The sequence below is a fragment of the Armigeres subalbatus genome, chromosome 3, assembly GCF_024139115.2.
Source record: "Armigeres subalbatus isolate Guangzhou_Male chromosome 3, GZ_Asu_2, whole genome shotgun sequence".
Lineage (NCBI taxonomy): Eukaryota > Metazoa > Arthropoda > Insecta > Diptera > Culicidae > Armigeres > Armigeres subalbatus.
Genome location: NC_085141.1, coordinates 324,511,877 through 324,526,482, shown reverse-complemented (window position 1 = coordinate 324,526,482; position 14,606 = coordinate 324,511,877). Strand labels below are relative to the sequence as shown.

The 14,606-nt window shown below is 38.5% G+C and overlaps 1 protein-coding gene across 1 annotated transcript; it reads right to left on the bottom strand.

Moving 5' to 3' along the window:
- Nucleotides 1-12,506: 12,506 nt before the first annotated feature.
- On the bottom strand, nucleotides 12,507-14,211 carry LOC134221090 (zinc finger protein 691-like). The gene is made up of 4 exons (XM_062700277.1): nucleotides 13,927-14,211; nucleotides 13,315-13,865; nucleotides 12,969-13,259; nucleotides 12,507-12,907 (listed from the first exon to the last, which is right to left on the bottom strand). Exons 1-4 carry the CDS (start codon nucleotides 14,065-14,067, stop codon nucleotides 12,700-12,702), a joined length of 1,191 nt encoding a protein of 396 aa, XP_062556261.1. The 5' UTR covers nucleotides 14,068-14,211; the 3' UTR covers nucleotides 12,507-12,699.
- Nucleotides 14,212-14,606: the final 395 nt, after the last annotated feature.

The following is a 14,606-nucleotide window of genomic DNA, read 5'->3' as shown; positions in this document are numbered from 1 at the left end:
GCCACGATTAACTCCTTGTACCCTTAGTATAAAATAGGTTAAGTTTAGTTTAAGTTGAAAACATTGTAATTCCTACATGGTTCAATTAAACCAGAGGAAAAATTCTAACTGCCAGAGGCAATTGAAATGTATTAATAATAACTAAAACTGTAACATAGCAAATAAGGATGATAGTGTTAAGAAAACACGGAACACCTAGTCTAAGAGATGAATGCATGTATTAGACAATTAGCCAATAAAATTAGTAAAAAAATGTTTCGTCATTATTGCAGCCCGATGCTGGCTTATCTCTAAAAATAAAAAATAAATATTTTGAAAATAAGGATGATGATTTTGATTTTATTTACTATTTAGTTGGTTTGTTTTCAAGGAAAATTAATAAATACAATCTTTTTTACCATTATGAATTATGATACATAAATTAATAGTGTACAATCTATTTTACAATCATAGATACATAGATACAAGGATAACACAATCCAGATAGAACTGTGTCTGTAATCGATAAAGTAAGCATTCGAGGGAAGTAAATAATGAGCGAATGCGCTTGCGTTTTATAACCAGCGCTTATCGCATCCTATAGGCATGACAATTTATTGCTATCGACTTCTGCGCACGAGATTGTTCGATTGCGTAGCAATATGTGGAGTTCTGTTCTGTCTTGCATCTGCCTCATTCTAGACGATAGTAGGTACTAGCTGGATACCGTCCAAAAGAGAGACGGTATTTCGGAGGGAACCGCATTGCAACACAATGGACAACATAAATGGTGTTTTATGTAACTGAGGGTACGAATCAGCTGGTAGCATACTTGAGCGCGCACCGATACTGCAGTAGGTGTTAAGGTGAGTTACGGCGGCGTCCAAAAATGGCAGCCACAATGGCCGTGCTATCCCTCACCTCGCGTTTTTGCTCGCACAAATGTAAATATTTAGGCGGTTAGCACATCTGGAAATCCTTTTTTCGTGTATGCTACAAGTGAGCAAAGGTGAAAAACTATTTTCCGCTTTTGTCTGTCGTTTACTTTTCGAGTTATGTGCCCTTTTAAGCGCTATGTAGATTTTAATTGGACTCCAACGCGATTCACCTTAATCGATCATGCTCACGTTTCGCAACAACCGTAACATTCAAATTTAAAAATTGCTGCAAAACTCAAGATGAAAATTTATGAAAATAAATCCTAAAACATCTCCAGAGACCCATGTGTTCGATATGCTTTCTGCTCTGTAGAATACTTGATTATCAACTCAACTATTTAATTTTCGATGCTTCAGCATTTTATTCAATCTACATTCGTTTTTACTTTAATCATTTCCAAAAACCCGTCTTCTTCTTCATCTTCAATGGCTCTACATTCCAACTGGAACATGACCTGCTTTTCAACTCAGTATTCTATCAGAATTTCCTCAGTTATTAATTGAAAACTTTTCTATGCCCGCCATTGCATGAGTATGTATCTTGTGTGGCAAGTACAATGACACCATGCCCAGGGAGTCGAGAATGTTTCCCACCCGAAAACATTTTAGACCGAACCGAGAATCTAACTCATCATCTCCGAATTGGCGGATACGCCTTTGCTCGCAAGTCTACTGAAGACCCCAAAATTCTAAAAACCAATATTTTCTCATTCCTTTATATCTATAAATTTTGTTAAACGTTGTTCAAAGTTTTCTTTATTGTTATTCTTTTGGTCCGTACAGAATGGTTTGGAAACATCCTAGGTTTTTTCAAGCAACGAACATTTTGTATCAATCATTCAATCAAGAATAAATTAGATACTTATTTGCTGCCTTCAACAAATACGTGTATTTGTACCTCGAAAATTTTGTTTTGTAATATAAATTCTGAAAGTTGCATTTCTAAAAAAAAACAGTGAATCGTTGCCAATACTTTGAGAATCACTAACATCGTGGAAATATCCCGGTGAGGGGTGCGATGTCAGTATTAAAAGAAGAGGAAATATGAACGAAGGATACTTCAATGTGAAATTTTACTTATTGTGAGTGATTTAAATACAACACTATTTTCTAAAAATTTCACTTTTGTTTATAAATCATGTTAGTTATTTTTGTTTCCAAAGTAGATAAATAATAATTCACCAATTTTATCAGAAAAGTTGCAAAAAACCAAATTCCAAGACATGCTACATACATAAATCTCATAAATCTACAAATCAATGAACACTTTCAAACCGCCAGTAAGGTACTGATTATCTTCTTCTATATAATAAAAATGAAATGGTCTGTGTTCGTATCCGCATAACTCGAAAACGGCTAGATGGATTTTCTTCATTCCTTCAACAGATATAGGGACACGGCAGGTATTTTCGTCTGTTCGTCATAGTCTCGAAAACCAATAAAAGAGATGCTTTTTTGTAAAACTCATACGTACCAAATCGTAAGCCCAAGGGTAACGTTCTGCTATAGTGGAGTTCTAGCAAATGTACGTTGCTTTCATTGGTTTTAGCCCCTACGACGATGGACGGAAATACCTGCCGTGTCCCTATTCGTTGTCGTTTCCGACGGATTTATATGATATTTCCTCATGCAAAAATCATTAGTAAAGTTGAGTAAATCGTGAAAAACTAAAATAAAGATTTGTATGGGAATCTTGCAAGGGCTGTTCACAACGCGCATTTTCGCCTACTATGCAGGACAACGTCTGCCAAAAGTGCCAGGTCGACTAGTATTTTATATAGGGGAACTGTACCGGTTTTGGCCCTTTTCCTAATTTGGCCAATTTTGCGAATAACTCCAAAAATAAAGCAATTCGGGAGGGTTTTATTAGTTCTAACAAGAGATATATCCCTCACGATTCAACGCTGCTTTTAACTGATCGATTATTTTGGAAAAATATGTATTTTTCAGGGTTGGCCAAAATAGGCACTAAGTTGGCCAAAACCGGTGCACTTCCCCTAGGGCGCAAAAAAATAGATACGAAAGGACAAAGAGCTTCACAGATTCTCCTCTTGCAGAATGACGATCATAGAAGTAATAATTTGCTAGCGCAGGTAAAAGTGACAAAATCCTACATGTGGAGCGCAAATAGAACAGTGAATATCGTTTTTTGTTCCTCCTTCTAGGGGTTTGCTTGTCGCCCTTATTGCGACTGGAAAGTAAATAGGTAAAACGCGAAGAAGATAATGTTGCGAAAGCCGGATTTGTTGTTTTTTTCTTCAGCTTTCCTAAGCAATTTCCATTCAGAATCGCGATAATGCGTTTGAACCGGGATCAAATCGGGATAAAGCGGAAGACTGACCGGTTTAAATGTCTTGTCTTCTTCTACGATTCAATTTCAATCCTAACTTAATGTACTTACAGGAAGAGGAGGATCCGCTTATATACATTTAAATCTCCTTCGTATCTTTTGTAGACTTATGCTGAATATTTTTCGCGGTGGTTCAGAATCACCAACTGTTTATCCAAAGTCGTCTGGGCGATGAATCGACCAAGCGTGTTCGATTGATGCCCACGCGGGATGGGGCATATTGAAGGTGGTTGAACTCTGTTTGCCAAGATATTTAACAAAAAAATGGTTTTCGTACGGCCGAGTTGCCGAATAATATGCAATTAATTGTAATCAAGTGTCGGTCTTCCACCGTCATTAGTCGTCTGAGTACACGCGACCGCTTACGAAAAGCAATCAAACTCATCGAATGCTTGAGCCAAGCAAACCTTTGCACAATAGGACAGCCCCATATAAAGGAGTGGCCAAAACTACCAAAAGGCCAATTTTCGATTTGATCGAGTAAAGTGTGATGAATACACAGCTTAGACCCTCTATTTTTATAATCAGGACGGTTTTTATTTTTAGATTTTTTGGGAGGGTGGGGGCGTTCAAACTAGCCCCTCCTAGAAATGATATTTTACGTTTATTGGGAAAACGGCCAGCTTTGCCACATTTTCGTCTCAAAAGTAACATATTTATATATCGTTACAAAGCTCTTAAACAGATCTATGCAATAGGCTTGATAATGTAATAATAGCTCCGTCCAGAATTTAATTTTAAGTAGTTTTGTAAAAGCATATTTTACGCAGTTTTAACGAACAAAACAGTTTGGTACCCCGCAATACCCCGCAGTAAAACATCATGCACTATACTATTGAACGCTTAAGCTTTGAGGACCATGAATAAAATTCTGCCCAAATTCACAACTTTGTAAGATACATGATTTTTTAAAAATGCCTATTTTTGCCTTTCTCGTGTACTAAGTATACGTAGAAGCTATATGATTGCTTCAAAAGCATTAAAAAGAACGCCCAAACACTCATAGTGTTGTATTCCGATCGACTCAGTTCGACGAATTGAGGTGATGTCTGTGTGAACGTGTATGTTAATGTCTGTATGTGTGTGAGCAAAAATTATCTTAATTATTTTTTAGGCACTTACACTCAACCGATTTACTCGCAACGAGTTTCATTCGTCAGAGAACGTTGTTCCATTGCTCCCTATTAGAAATAGGCTGGATCGGACTATGGGCTCAAAAGTTATGGCCAAAATACATTTTCTAATAATGTACGGGAAAGTTAACATTACCGCTAGGGGGATTAATCAGGTGTTTTGGTAAACTTCTTCTTTTTCAATTTTCATCTGAGTTACTCAATAATGCCACTTCAATTGAAAACGGTGACGAACACAATTTACATAACATTTGAAGGGGGAGGGTTATGTCTTAACGTTGCGCCTAATTCAAGAAAAAATCAACTAACACATAAAAAGCGTCACGCAGTAGAAGGGAAGGGGTTCAAAATTTACAATTTTGACATTACTACATAATAGAAGCGAATTATAGATTTAATCATAACGTGTTATAAAGTGGTGGATGAGTAGTGTGTTAAATAACTCCTTGTCACAATACGTTTTTATATTTATGAAAGAAATCTTATGGAAATATCAAATAAATGAAATTCCATTTCGTTGATGTCACAATATGACGCTAATTGAATCTGTTCTACTCTCCTTTGCTGGTTTAATAAGTTTTATTCAGTGAATTTTCAACTCCAGAAGCTAATAGTGCTTTTTTGATCATTTTAGGAAAACTGTGTTGCGTCCATTTGTCTGTGACACGAATATACAGTAAAACCCTTTATATGACCATTAGTATTTTATCCAGCATCAAGCGAGCTTATTGCAAACCAAAAAAAAGTGACAAAATTCCGTTGGTTTCGTAGAATATGACTAAAATCGATACTATGCCAAAAATTGGTCCCATACCCCATTAAAGGCTCGAAAAAAATATTTTTCGTTTCTATCTATGTTTTTATGATTAAAAGCACCATTTATTGCAGGATTCATAATTTTGGCCAAAAATACCTCCTTTTTTCCTATTGTGCTTTGGCACAGCAGAGTGCGATTGATTCGCATTCTATACCAGCCCGCCCAGCCCGTTGCTAGGAGGCATGGAGTGTGATCCTCTCGTTTAATAAACAATGTGCACTCGCTTGACTGTGGATATACAACAGTAAAGCACATGTGGAGATTGGACAAATAAAGCATCCGAAAGATATTCAATTTGCAAAAAAGAGAGCACAGACAAACAGACATAACACATTGAACATTCACTTATCAAATTCATCGTCGTTCAAACACTAACGACATCTGTTGAATTCAGTTAGTTGGGCAAATCACGACCCAGATGGCGGTAGTGAGCAAACGTCAAACTCTAGCAAATCCGATGCGCGCGCCCCTAGTGATCGATTGGCCAACTAATATTATTTGAATTGACCAGTAAACCAGTGAACGATGGAAATTTGACGAGTGTTATGTCTGTTTGTCTGTGAAGAGAGCTAACCGCGGTGGAGGTTGGTACTCGGATTTTGATGGCTTTTCCGCTAACGTGACCTTTAAGTGGTCTTGTTGTGTAGGGGTTATCACGCTTATCTAGAGAGTAGGAGGTTGAAGATTTGAGTCCGTCCAAGGCACGTGGATTCTTTTTCGCAAATTTCATATCAATTTGTCCATTTCGAAACATGTGCTGTGCATAGATATTTAACAAAAAAATGGTTTTCGTACGGCCGAGTTGCCGAATAATATGCAATTAATTGCTGTTTGTTTCTGTTCGAATAGTAAGCCATTCATTTAGTACAGTGAATTTGTCACTCCACGATTTTGTCTATACCCCTGATTTTATCACGTTTTCGACCCGTTTTTGTCATTAAACAAATGAAAATTTTAATGGGTCTTCTTATTTTCGTAAATAATACGGCAACAACACTGATTTTCATTAAATAAATTGTGGATTATATTAAGGCCGATGCGAATATTAAATTTATTTTATGTCCGGCAGCTCTTGATAGGTACAAGGGGGGAATAAAAAAATAACATGAAAGCGAAAAAAAGTCCAAAAAGCAATTCTTTCATGGAAAATTTAAAATATTAATGGCAAATGATAGCAAGGAACGTTTAGAGAAAGCAAATAATATGAATATTTGTAACATATTTATCCAGTAGTGAATTTAACACAAAATTCTGAGCTCTCGGTAGTCAGCTCGGTAAACTACATCGACAACCGAGCCCTCGGTATTGCTTCCTATCTGATGAAGTGTCAAATTTTACCGATATGTTCTGTAAAATCCACCGAGCACTCGGTAAAATAATACCGAGCATTCCGGTAATTTCCAAGACAATTCTTGTGTCAAAAAATCAGTTTTACAGATGTCTCAGTACTTTTCTAACAGTTATTCGGTATTTTTTTACGGTACATTTGTAAAAATATCCGAAATGTTTGTAATTTTTTTTTTAATTTCAGTCGTAATTATTGTACGTGGATTTCCCTATTGGACCCGACCGTTCGAAATAGTCGCTCTTTGAACGGTCGTTGAAATCGCCGTTTTCACCTTCACACCCATCTTCATAGTAAAATCTGTCAAAACTGACAAGTCTGCCACGTGCTTTTTGCTGTTTCCCTCGGACTTCTCTTTCTTTTTCCGATGTTTTGACATCTGTTTTGGTAGACAAGGAGCCAAAACAAGGTAATCTACCAAACATTTATTGAGTTTGGCAAACCTTGCTGGAGAAGGGAATGTTTGAAATAGGCAAGTGAACCGACCTTCGAATCCATTGGTCAAGTAAATCCACAATAATTCTCGAGTTATGAAAAAATAGTGTTTCATTTGTATAAGAGTTTCATTTGTATAAGGGGGGAGGAGCCTCGAACCATCTTTCCCGGCCCCAAAAACCTCTGCATACAAATCGGTTCAGTAGTTTCCGAGTCTATAAGTGTCAGACAGAAAGAAATTCACTTTTATGTATATAGATTTTCTTACATGCCCGTTTTTACTTACCAGGATACCTGGATACCTGGTTGGCTACAGCGTCGATACACCTATGCCTGGCGTATTGTAGAGCTCCATAATCGTCGGTCTTGGGCGATGTTCCTCCAGTTTCCCAGAAGATTCAGAGTCCCCAGGTCCGATTCCTTCGCGTCCAGCCAGCGTGTTCGTGGCCTTCCACGAAGTCGCCGGCCCTTATCTGGTTCTCTGTAGAGATGAGTGACGTTTAGCGTTCGCACACTAATGTGCACTTCGGCATGTGTAAAAACATGTTTGTTTTCCTTCTGCTCATAACCTCAAAAATAATCGGATCATCACAATGAATTCAAAAGAGTTAAAAAATATATGGAAATATACTCATTTTTACCCAATCTTTGCTGAGTTGCACCATCTAGGAGTGTTTGTTTTCCTTTTATCGCCACTCACACATTCGGATGTGAGAATCTCAGTTGAATATTGATTTCGTTATTCTTTCTTCCGACATTCGCACTAAGTGACCAGCCCACTGAAGTCTGTCGTATTTTATACGATTCACAATATTTCCTTCTTTGTATACTTCATACAGCTCATGATTCATGCGTCAGCGCCACACACCATTTTCTAATTTCCCTCTGAGTATTGTATGCAGCACTTTTCACTCGAAAACCCCGAAAAAGCCACTGGTAGAATCAGAATTTTGTATAGAGCATATTTCATATTTCGTTTCGGTCTTCATGTTGCGGGACCTAAGCTGGTTACGTAATCCATAAAAGGCCCTATTCGCAGCAGCAATACGTCTTTTCACTTCACGGGAAACGTCATTGTCACATGTCACAAGCGTTCCAAAGCCCAGGAGCATATGCGCCCGTGTGATAATAGTGCCGTTCCTATGCACGCCAGATCTCCTTATAGCGCCCTCGAGTGCAATGTTAAATAAAAAATTCGAAAGTGCATCACCCTGCTTCAGTCCGTCTAAAGCAGTGGTCCCCAGCATACTCACTATTGAGGGCCGCATTGCAATTTCGTACTGTTGAAGCGGGCCGCCGCCGCAGTATATTCACAATATTTGTTTTTTTTAATTTCAAATTGAATTTTAGTACATGATTTATATAAATAAAATAAAATTTTAACAAAATATTTTATTCCCGTAAATCTTTTTCGAATAACATACTTGGAAGGACATTCAATTCTGCAGGTTTTATCGCCGTGGCTGACTGATCGTTTCTGCTCTTTCAGACTTGATAAAATTCTTTTGCACCACCATCTTTTCGGTTCAGTTGGCAGAAAATATTCTGAGCTGTTTGTTTCCAAATGATCATATGACCTTTTTTATTTATTTTTAAGGATTTATTGTTCACTATAGGTTGTCGGGCAAATGACAACGACTTAAATACAAATTCCTCCTAGAAAATAAAAAAAATCCATTAAAAATAAGATAATTGCCAATAAAGAAATCAGGGTATGAGCAATAAATAAATATAAAATTTCCACAAACAATTGAGAATTTTCCACAAAGCAAAAATAAATTAACATTTTTAAAAGCAAAAATTGCAATTATGAAAAAAGAATTTTCCATAGAAAAAATCTAAATATTCCACGGAAAAAAATACAAAATTTCCATGAATTAATAGTTTTGAACAATTACAAAATTCTAAACAAAATAAATATTTTGGCAATTTTATTTAACGAAAATTCTTTATGGAAATTTTATTTTGCTCCCAATAACAATAACATGTTTTCAAAGTGTTTTTGAAGCCAGGTAATCATGCCAGCAGTGTTGAATATAAATCGAATAAATCTGCATCCCGAGCCTTGCTTTGGTGCTTTCCCATCAATTGATTGATCAATTTCTGAAACCTTTTCTTCAACAATACCGGAGATTGGAAAAAAATAAAAGAAAGTTCTATATTAGCTTAAAGTACGTTGGTATGACAAGTGATAGTCAGCGTGTTTTCTGGAGTTAATAATCCAGCAATTTTCCAGTTGAATTTTACAGAACAATAACTTTTTTTTAAGAGTAAAAGCATTCTTCTTGCGGAGCAGTGTACAGGCAGCATTAATCTTACATGAAGTTCAACACTTCAACACATTAACAGTTCAACACATTAACGAAGAAAAAACACACATTTGCTATTTGTATAGCCCGGGGCAATAAAAATGAAGCATATTTGCTTTCGGGCTTGGCCTACATAATATTGATGTAGTGATCAATTTAATTAATCATGATTATAACACTATTCATGCTTCATTTATCAACAACGGTGCAATCTTGACAGAATACCCGAATGCAACGAAATATAGTGCACAATGAAAAGCTTCTTTGGTCATATAAAGCCTAACAATGGGCCACATGTAGTGTATTCTCTGAAATCCTTCGCGGGCCGCAGAAAAAGGCTTGAAGGGCCGCATGCGGCCCGCGGGCCGCACTTTGGGGATCACTGGTCTAAGGTTACAGACGAGGTTGACAATTCGTCTGCAATCCGAATACAGTCAAACCTCCATGAGTCGATGTTCTATGACTCGATATTTATCGACTCGTGGAAGCAAATTATGCCATATCAAAAAATATTTTCTGGGTTACTGTGATGGTCCCTTGAAATAGATTCTCATGAATTTTTTATTCCACAACTCGATATTTCCGTGAGTCGATGGTCCCTTCAATATCGACTCATGGAGGTTTGACTGATGCTGGGTCATTAGGCCGAAGGCCATTAGACCGAATGGCCATTAGGCCGAACGGTCATTAGGCCGAATGAGAACTGGGGAGTGAGAAGTGGGTAGTGTGCAATGATGAAAGAGTAGAAAGGAGGAAGGAAGAAGGAGGAAGATGAAAGAAGAAAAAAGGAGGAAGATTTAAGAAGGAAGAAGGAGGAAGATGTAAGAAGGAAGAAGAAGGAAGATGTAAGAAGAAAGAAGGAGGAAGATGTAAGAAGGAAGAAGGAGGAAGATGTAAGAAGGAAGAAGGAAGAAGATGTAAGAAGGAAGAAGGAGGAAGATGTAAGAAGGAAGAAGGAGGAAGATGTAAGAAGGGAGAAGAAGGAAGATGTAAGAAGGAAGAAGGAGGAAGATGTAAGAAGGAAGAAGGAGGAAGATGTAAGAAGGTAGAAAGAAGAAAGAAGGAATAAGGAAGAAAGAAGAAGGAAGCAGGAAGAAGGAAGGAAGAATAAGGAAGATGAAAGAAGGAAGGAAGAAGAAGGAAGAAGGAAGAAGAAAGTAAGAAGAAGGAAGAAGAAAGTAAGAAGAAGGAAGAAGGAAGTAAGAAGAAGGAAAAAGGAAGAAGGAAGAGGAAGAAGGAAGAAGGAAGAAGAAAAAAGGAAAATTGAAGAAGGAAGAAGGAAGATGGAAGAAGGAAGGAGGAAGAAGGAAGGAAGAAGAAGGAAGAAGGAAGAAGGAAGAAATAAGAAGATAGAAAGAAGAAATAAGAAGATAGAAAGAAGAAATAAGAAGATAGAAAAGAAGAAGATAGAAAGAAGAAAGAAGAAGATAGAAGGAAGTAAGAAGAAGGAAGAAAGAAGAAAGAAGAAGGAATACGGATGAAGGAAGAAGGGAGAAGGAAGAAAGAATATGGAAGAAGGAAGAAAGAAGAAGGAAGAGGGAAGAAAGAAGAAGGAAGAAGGATAAGGGAAGGAGGAAGAAGAAAGAAGGAAGAAGGCAAAAGAAAAAAGAAATAAAACAGAAGGAAGAAGGAAGAAAACGGAAGAAAGAATAAAGAAGAGAGGAGAAGAAAGAAGGTAGAAAGAAGAAGGAAGAAGAAAGAAGAAAGAGAAAGAAGGGGAAAATATGAAGGAAGAAGGCAAAAGAAAGAAGGAAGAAGGAAGAAAGTAGAAGGGAGAAGGAAAAAGGGGTAAGGTGAAGAAAGAACTTCTCATTTTTGCTAATTCGGCCTAATGGCCATTCGGCCTAATGACCGTTCGGCCTAATGACCATTCGGCCTAATGACCTTGGGCCAAATGGCCTTCGGCCTACGGGCTTCGGCCTAATGGCCTGACACCGGTTTGACTGTACTTGATTTCAAACCATCCAGCGTTGTTCGTATCAGTCTAATCAGTTTCGCCGGAAAACCATGTTCGGAGATTATCTGCCACAGCTCATTTCTTTTCACTGAATCATACAGATGGTGAGTTTGTACTCCCGGCATTTATCAGGGATCATCCGCAGGCTAAACATCTGATCCGTCGTTGATCGGCCTTTGCGAAAACATGCCTGGTCTCAGTCTGTTAAACAAGATACGCGACAGTATTTTGTACGCCGAGTTCAGAAGGGTGATCCCTCTGTAATGGGCACCCTGTAGTCTGTATCCTTTCTTATAGATTGGGCATATGAGGCTCTCCAACTAGCCGACAGGCAGTTCTTCATCCTCCCATATTGTCTGGATATTGTGGTGGATTGATTGATGCAGCTGCTTACTTCCGTGTTCCTTAATACACCTTCATTTCCACCGTTCAACAAATCTTCCAAATGGTCCTTCCACCTGGCTGCCACCATAGTCTTGTCTGTCAGAAAATTCCCCTTTCGATCATTGCACATGGCGGGCTTATGCCGCGCGCAATTGATAGTTGCGTAAAACCTCCGCATATCGTTTATATCCATGTTCTCATGCGCTTCAGCTATCACACTCTCTTCGTGTTGCCTTTTTTCCTGCGGTGGATTCGTTTCACTTCTGCCCTTGCTATACTGTACCGCTCTCTAGCAACATTTTTCTCGTCCGTCACTCGCTGGCACTGGATATTTCCCCACAATCTGTTGACGTCGCCAGATCCGGTGGCATCTCCTATCCGCTCGTCCAGCTTCTGGTGGTACTGTTCAGCAACTCCTTCAACTGACAAGCATTGGATATTGAAACGCATTGTTCTGTTGTTTCGTGAATTCGTGACGTTGGAGAGTCGCGCCTCGAATTTTTGCAACTACGAGGTAGTGATCCGAGTCGATGTTCGGACCTCTGAAGGACCTTACATCTATAACATCCGAGAAATGTCGTCCGTCGACCAGCACGTGGTCGCTCTGTGAGCAAGTGTCTCCATTCGGATGTTGCAGGTGTGTTTGTGGATATTCTGTGAGCCGCTCCTAACATGGAGGACATACGCTCGATCACGACTATAATTACCACCGGGGTTGGTTACCCGATCTTCCCTAAAGTTGCTCTATCCCGGCCAGCGCCACAAGGAGGTAGGGATAGGAGATGCTGGGTAAGAGACTAAGAACCGCGAAATAACGTCTATTTTATTCCATAAGTGATAAAATGGGGGGTAGATAAAATCGGGGAGTGGCCAAATTGGGTCAAAACTGTATTTGCCACAATCGTCATACATTTCATTAGACTTAACATTTTCATTGAGAAGAGCAAATCACTCCTAACATAACTTGAAAATAAATTCATGCAGTTAATTTGCAAGTCATTTGATACCTGAGCAAATGAGAAAAACTCGATTCATTACAAACACAACATTTTTCACACCTTTGTGATTTCCAGTTTAATCTTTATGGGTGTGTTCTCTTGTTTCTCTGGCTCATCACATGGAGACAACTTGGATCCCTTCTCTCGATGCGTTTTCATATGCGTCTTGAGGTTGTCCTTCCGATTAAAAGCCCGATTGCAAATCTCGCAACTGAACGGCTTCTCCGGTAGGTGCTTCTTGAAGTGTTTTCTCAGATCACCACTGTGGAAAGAAATGAATTTTCAGAACTTACTAGCATTCTGTATAAAAGCGTTATTCTTACTTAGTCAAAAACATTTTATCACACTCGGTGCATTTGATTGTCGGTTGCTCAAAGTGGGTCCTTTTGTGTCTGGCCAATCCCGTCGGTTGATAATATGCCTTCCCACAGACCGGACACAAGTAGATTCGTTCCTTAAAGTGCGTTATCCGGTGCTGCTTCAGGCTGTTGAGCAACGCATATTGTTTGTCGCAAAGGTCGCATTTGTACATTTTGGCACGCGTATGGATGTTCACGTGTGAGCTGTAATTTGAAGCACTGACAAACGATTTCGCACAGTAAGGGCATTGATGTCTGAAAAAAATAGAGAAATATAATAAAAACAAAAAGTTTCAATTATTTCTCTAACCTTCGTTCATTGTTATGAATTCTCATATGCTCGGTGAGGTTCTTTATAAACTTTCCACAAATCGTGCACACCTCGGCACGTTTTGCCGCTCTCGATGTATCATCCAAGGACTTCGTCCTGGGCCTACCGCGCTTTGACGCCCGTGGCTTCGGATCTTCTTTGTCGTCCGATATCGTCTCGATTTTGCTCTTGGATTCCGCTTCCAGTTTCATCTCCGTTTCAAGAATTTCATATTCATATACGGAACCGACATCACCGCCGTCATCGTCATCATCTTCGTTATCACTTACACCGTTCGGATCAAAGTCAGGATCATTTTCTTCGTCCTCTTCGACAGGTTTGAACGATTTTATATCAATTTGTTCGAGTTCAGACGATTCCTCCAAATTATGATGAACGGAATCGGCTTTATCGTGATCTTCCTTTTCCTGTACGCGTCGCTGGTAAATTTCATTATTTTTTACACAGGAAGTGTGAAACCGATGCCACTCCTCGACAAGAGATTTGCAACCAGGGCAGATGAACGGACATTCGTTTTCAACCTTGATGATCTACAAATAAAAAAAAATCTTATGATCTGATATTTTGTTTTAGATTAGTCTGAACCACTACCTGAATCGAAAGATATTGGATAATTAGTTGGACTAAACTGTGACCAATAGAAGCGTCAGAGCTATGAATATTATGTTCACCAATGGCAATCGGTTCCAAATCGGAAGCACTTTGTAAGCACAATCTACAGAGGCGTTCCATTGTAATACGATATGACTGAACGGCATACAAAAAAGAATTCAAAATTACGCACAGTACCGTTATGAATGTTTTGTAAAAATAGTATTGAATGTTGCGACGGTAGTTGTTTACATTTTTTGATTCTTTGGCTTATCTTCTGCAACCGCTGCAGCAAGAACGTGAGCAAAACAAAATGCATAATAAACGCAAAGTTTTGGATGTGTGCGTGGTGTTGCAAGCTTTGCAGATAGGGGTGTCTGAATAGTTTAGAATAAAATAATTTATCGACTTTCCAGCAGAGATGTCCTACACAGTTGGCAAAAAAATCTGCTCTTTTATTTATCACAATATTTATGAGACGAGCTGGTCAATTTTACTTTTGTGAACATGAGATTACTTAACATTGGCTTTTCACACTTTACTACGCTTGTTGAGTAGTTGTTTTGCTTTTCATTTTATGACAACAAAAGGAAAAGGGAGAGAAAAAAGTACTTAAAATTTAGGTACTTTTTTTAATCATGTTAAGCAAAAACAGCTAATTCAGAGCTGACCACCCGTAC

What these genes read in the sequence shown, in the direction of transcription:
- LOC134221090 (XM_062700277.1), bottom strand. Translation starts at nt 14,067, where the DNA reads ATGGAACGCCTCTGTAGATTGTGCTTACAAAGTGCTTCCGATTTGGAA. An exon ending in TCCAATATCTTTCGATTCAG is followed by an intron (nt 13,866 to 13,926) that starts GTAGTGGTTCAG and finishes TTTTATTTGTAG; the next exon opens with ATCATCAAGGTTGAAAACGA. An exon ending in ATTCATAACAATGAACGAAG is followed by an intron (nt 13,260 to 13,314) that starts GTTAGAGAAATA and finishes TATTTTTTTCAG; the next exon opens with ACATCAATGCCCTTACTGTG.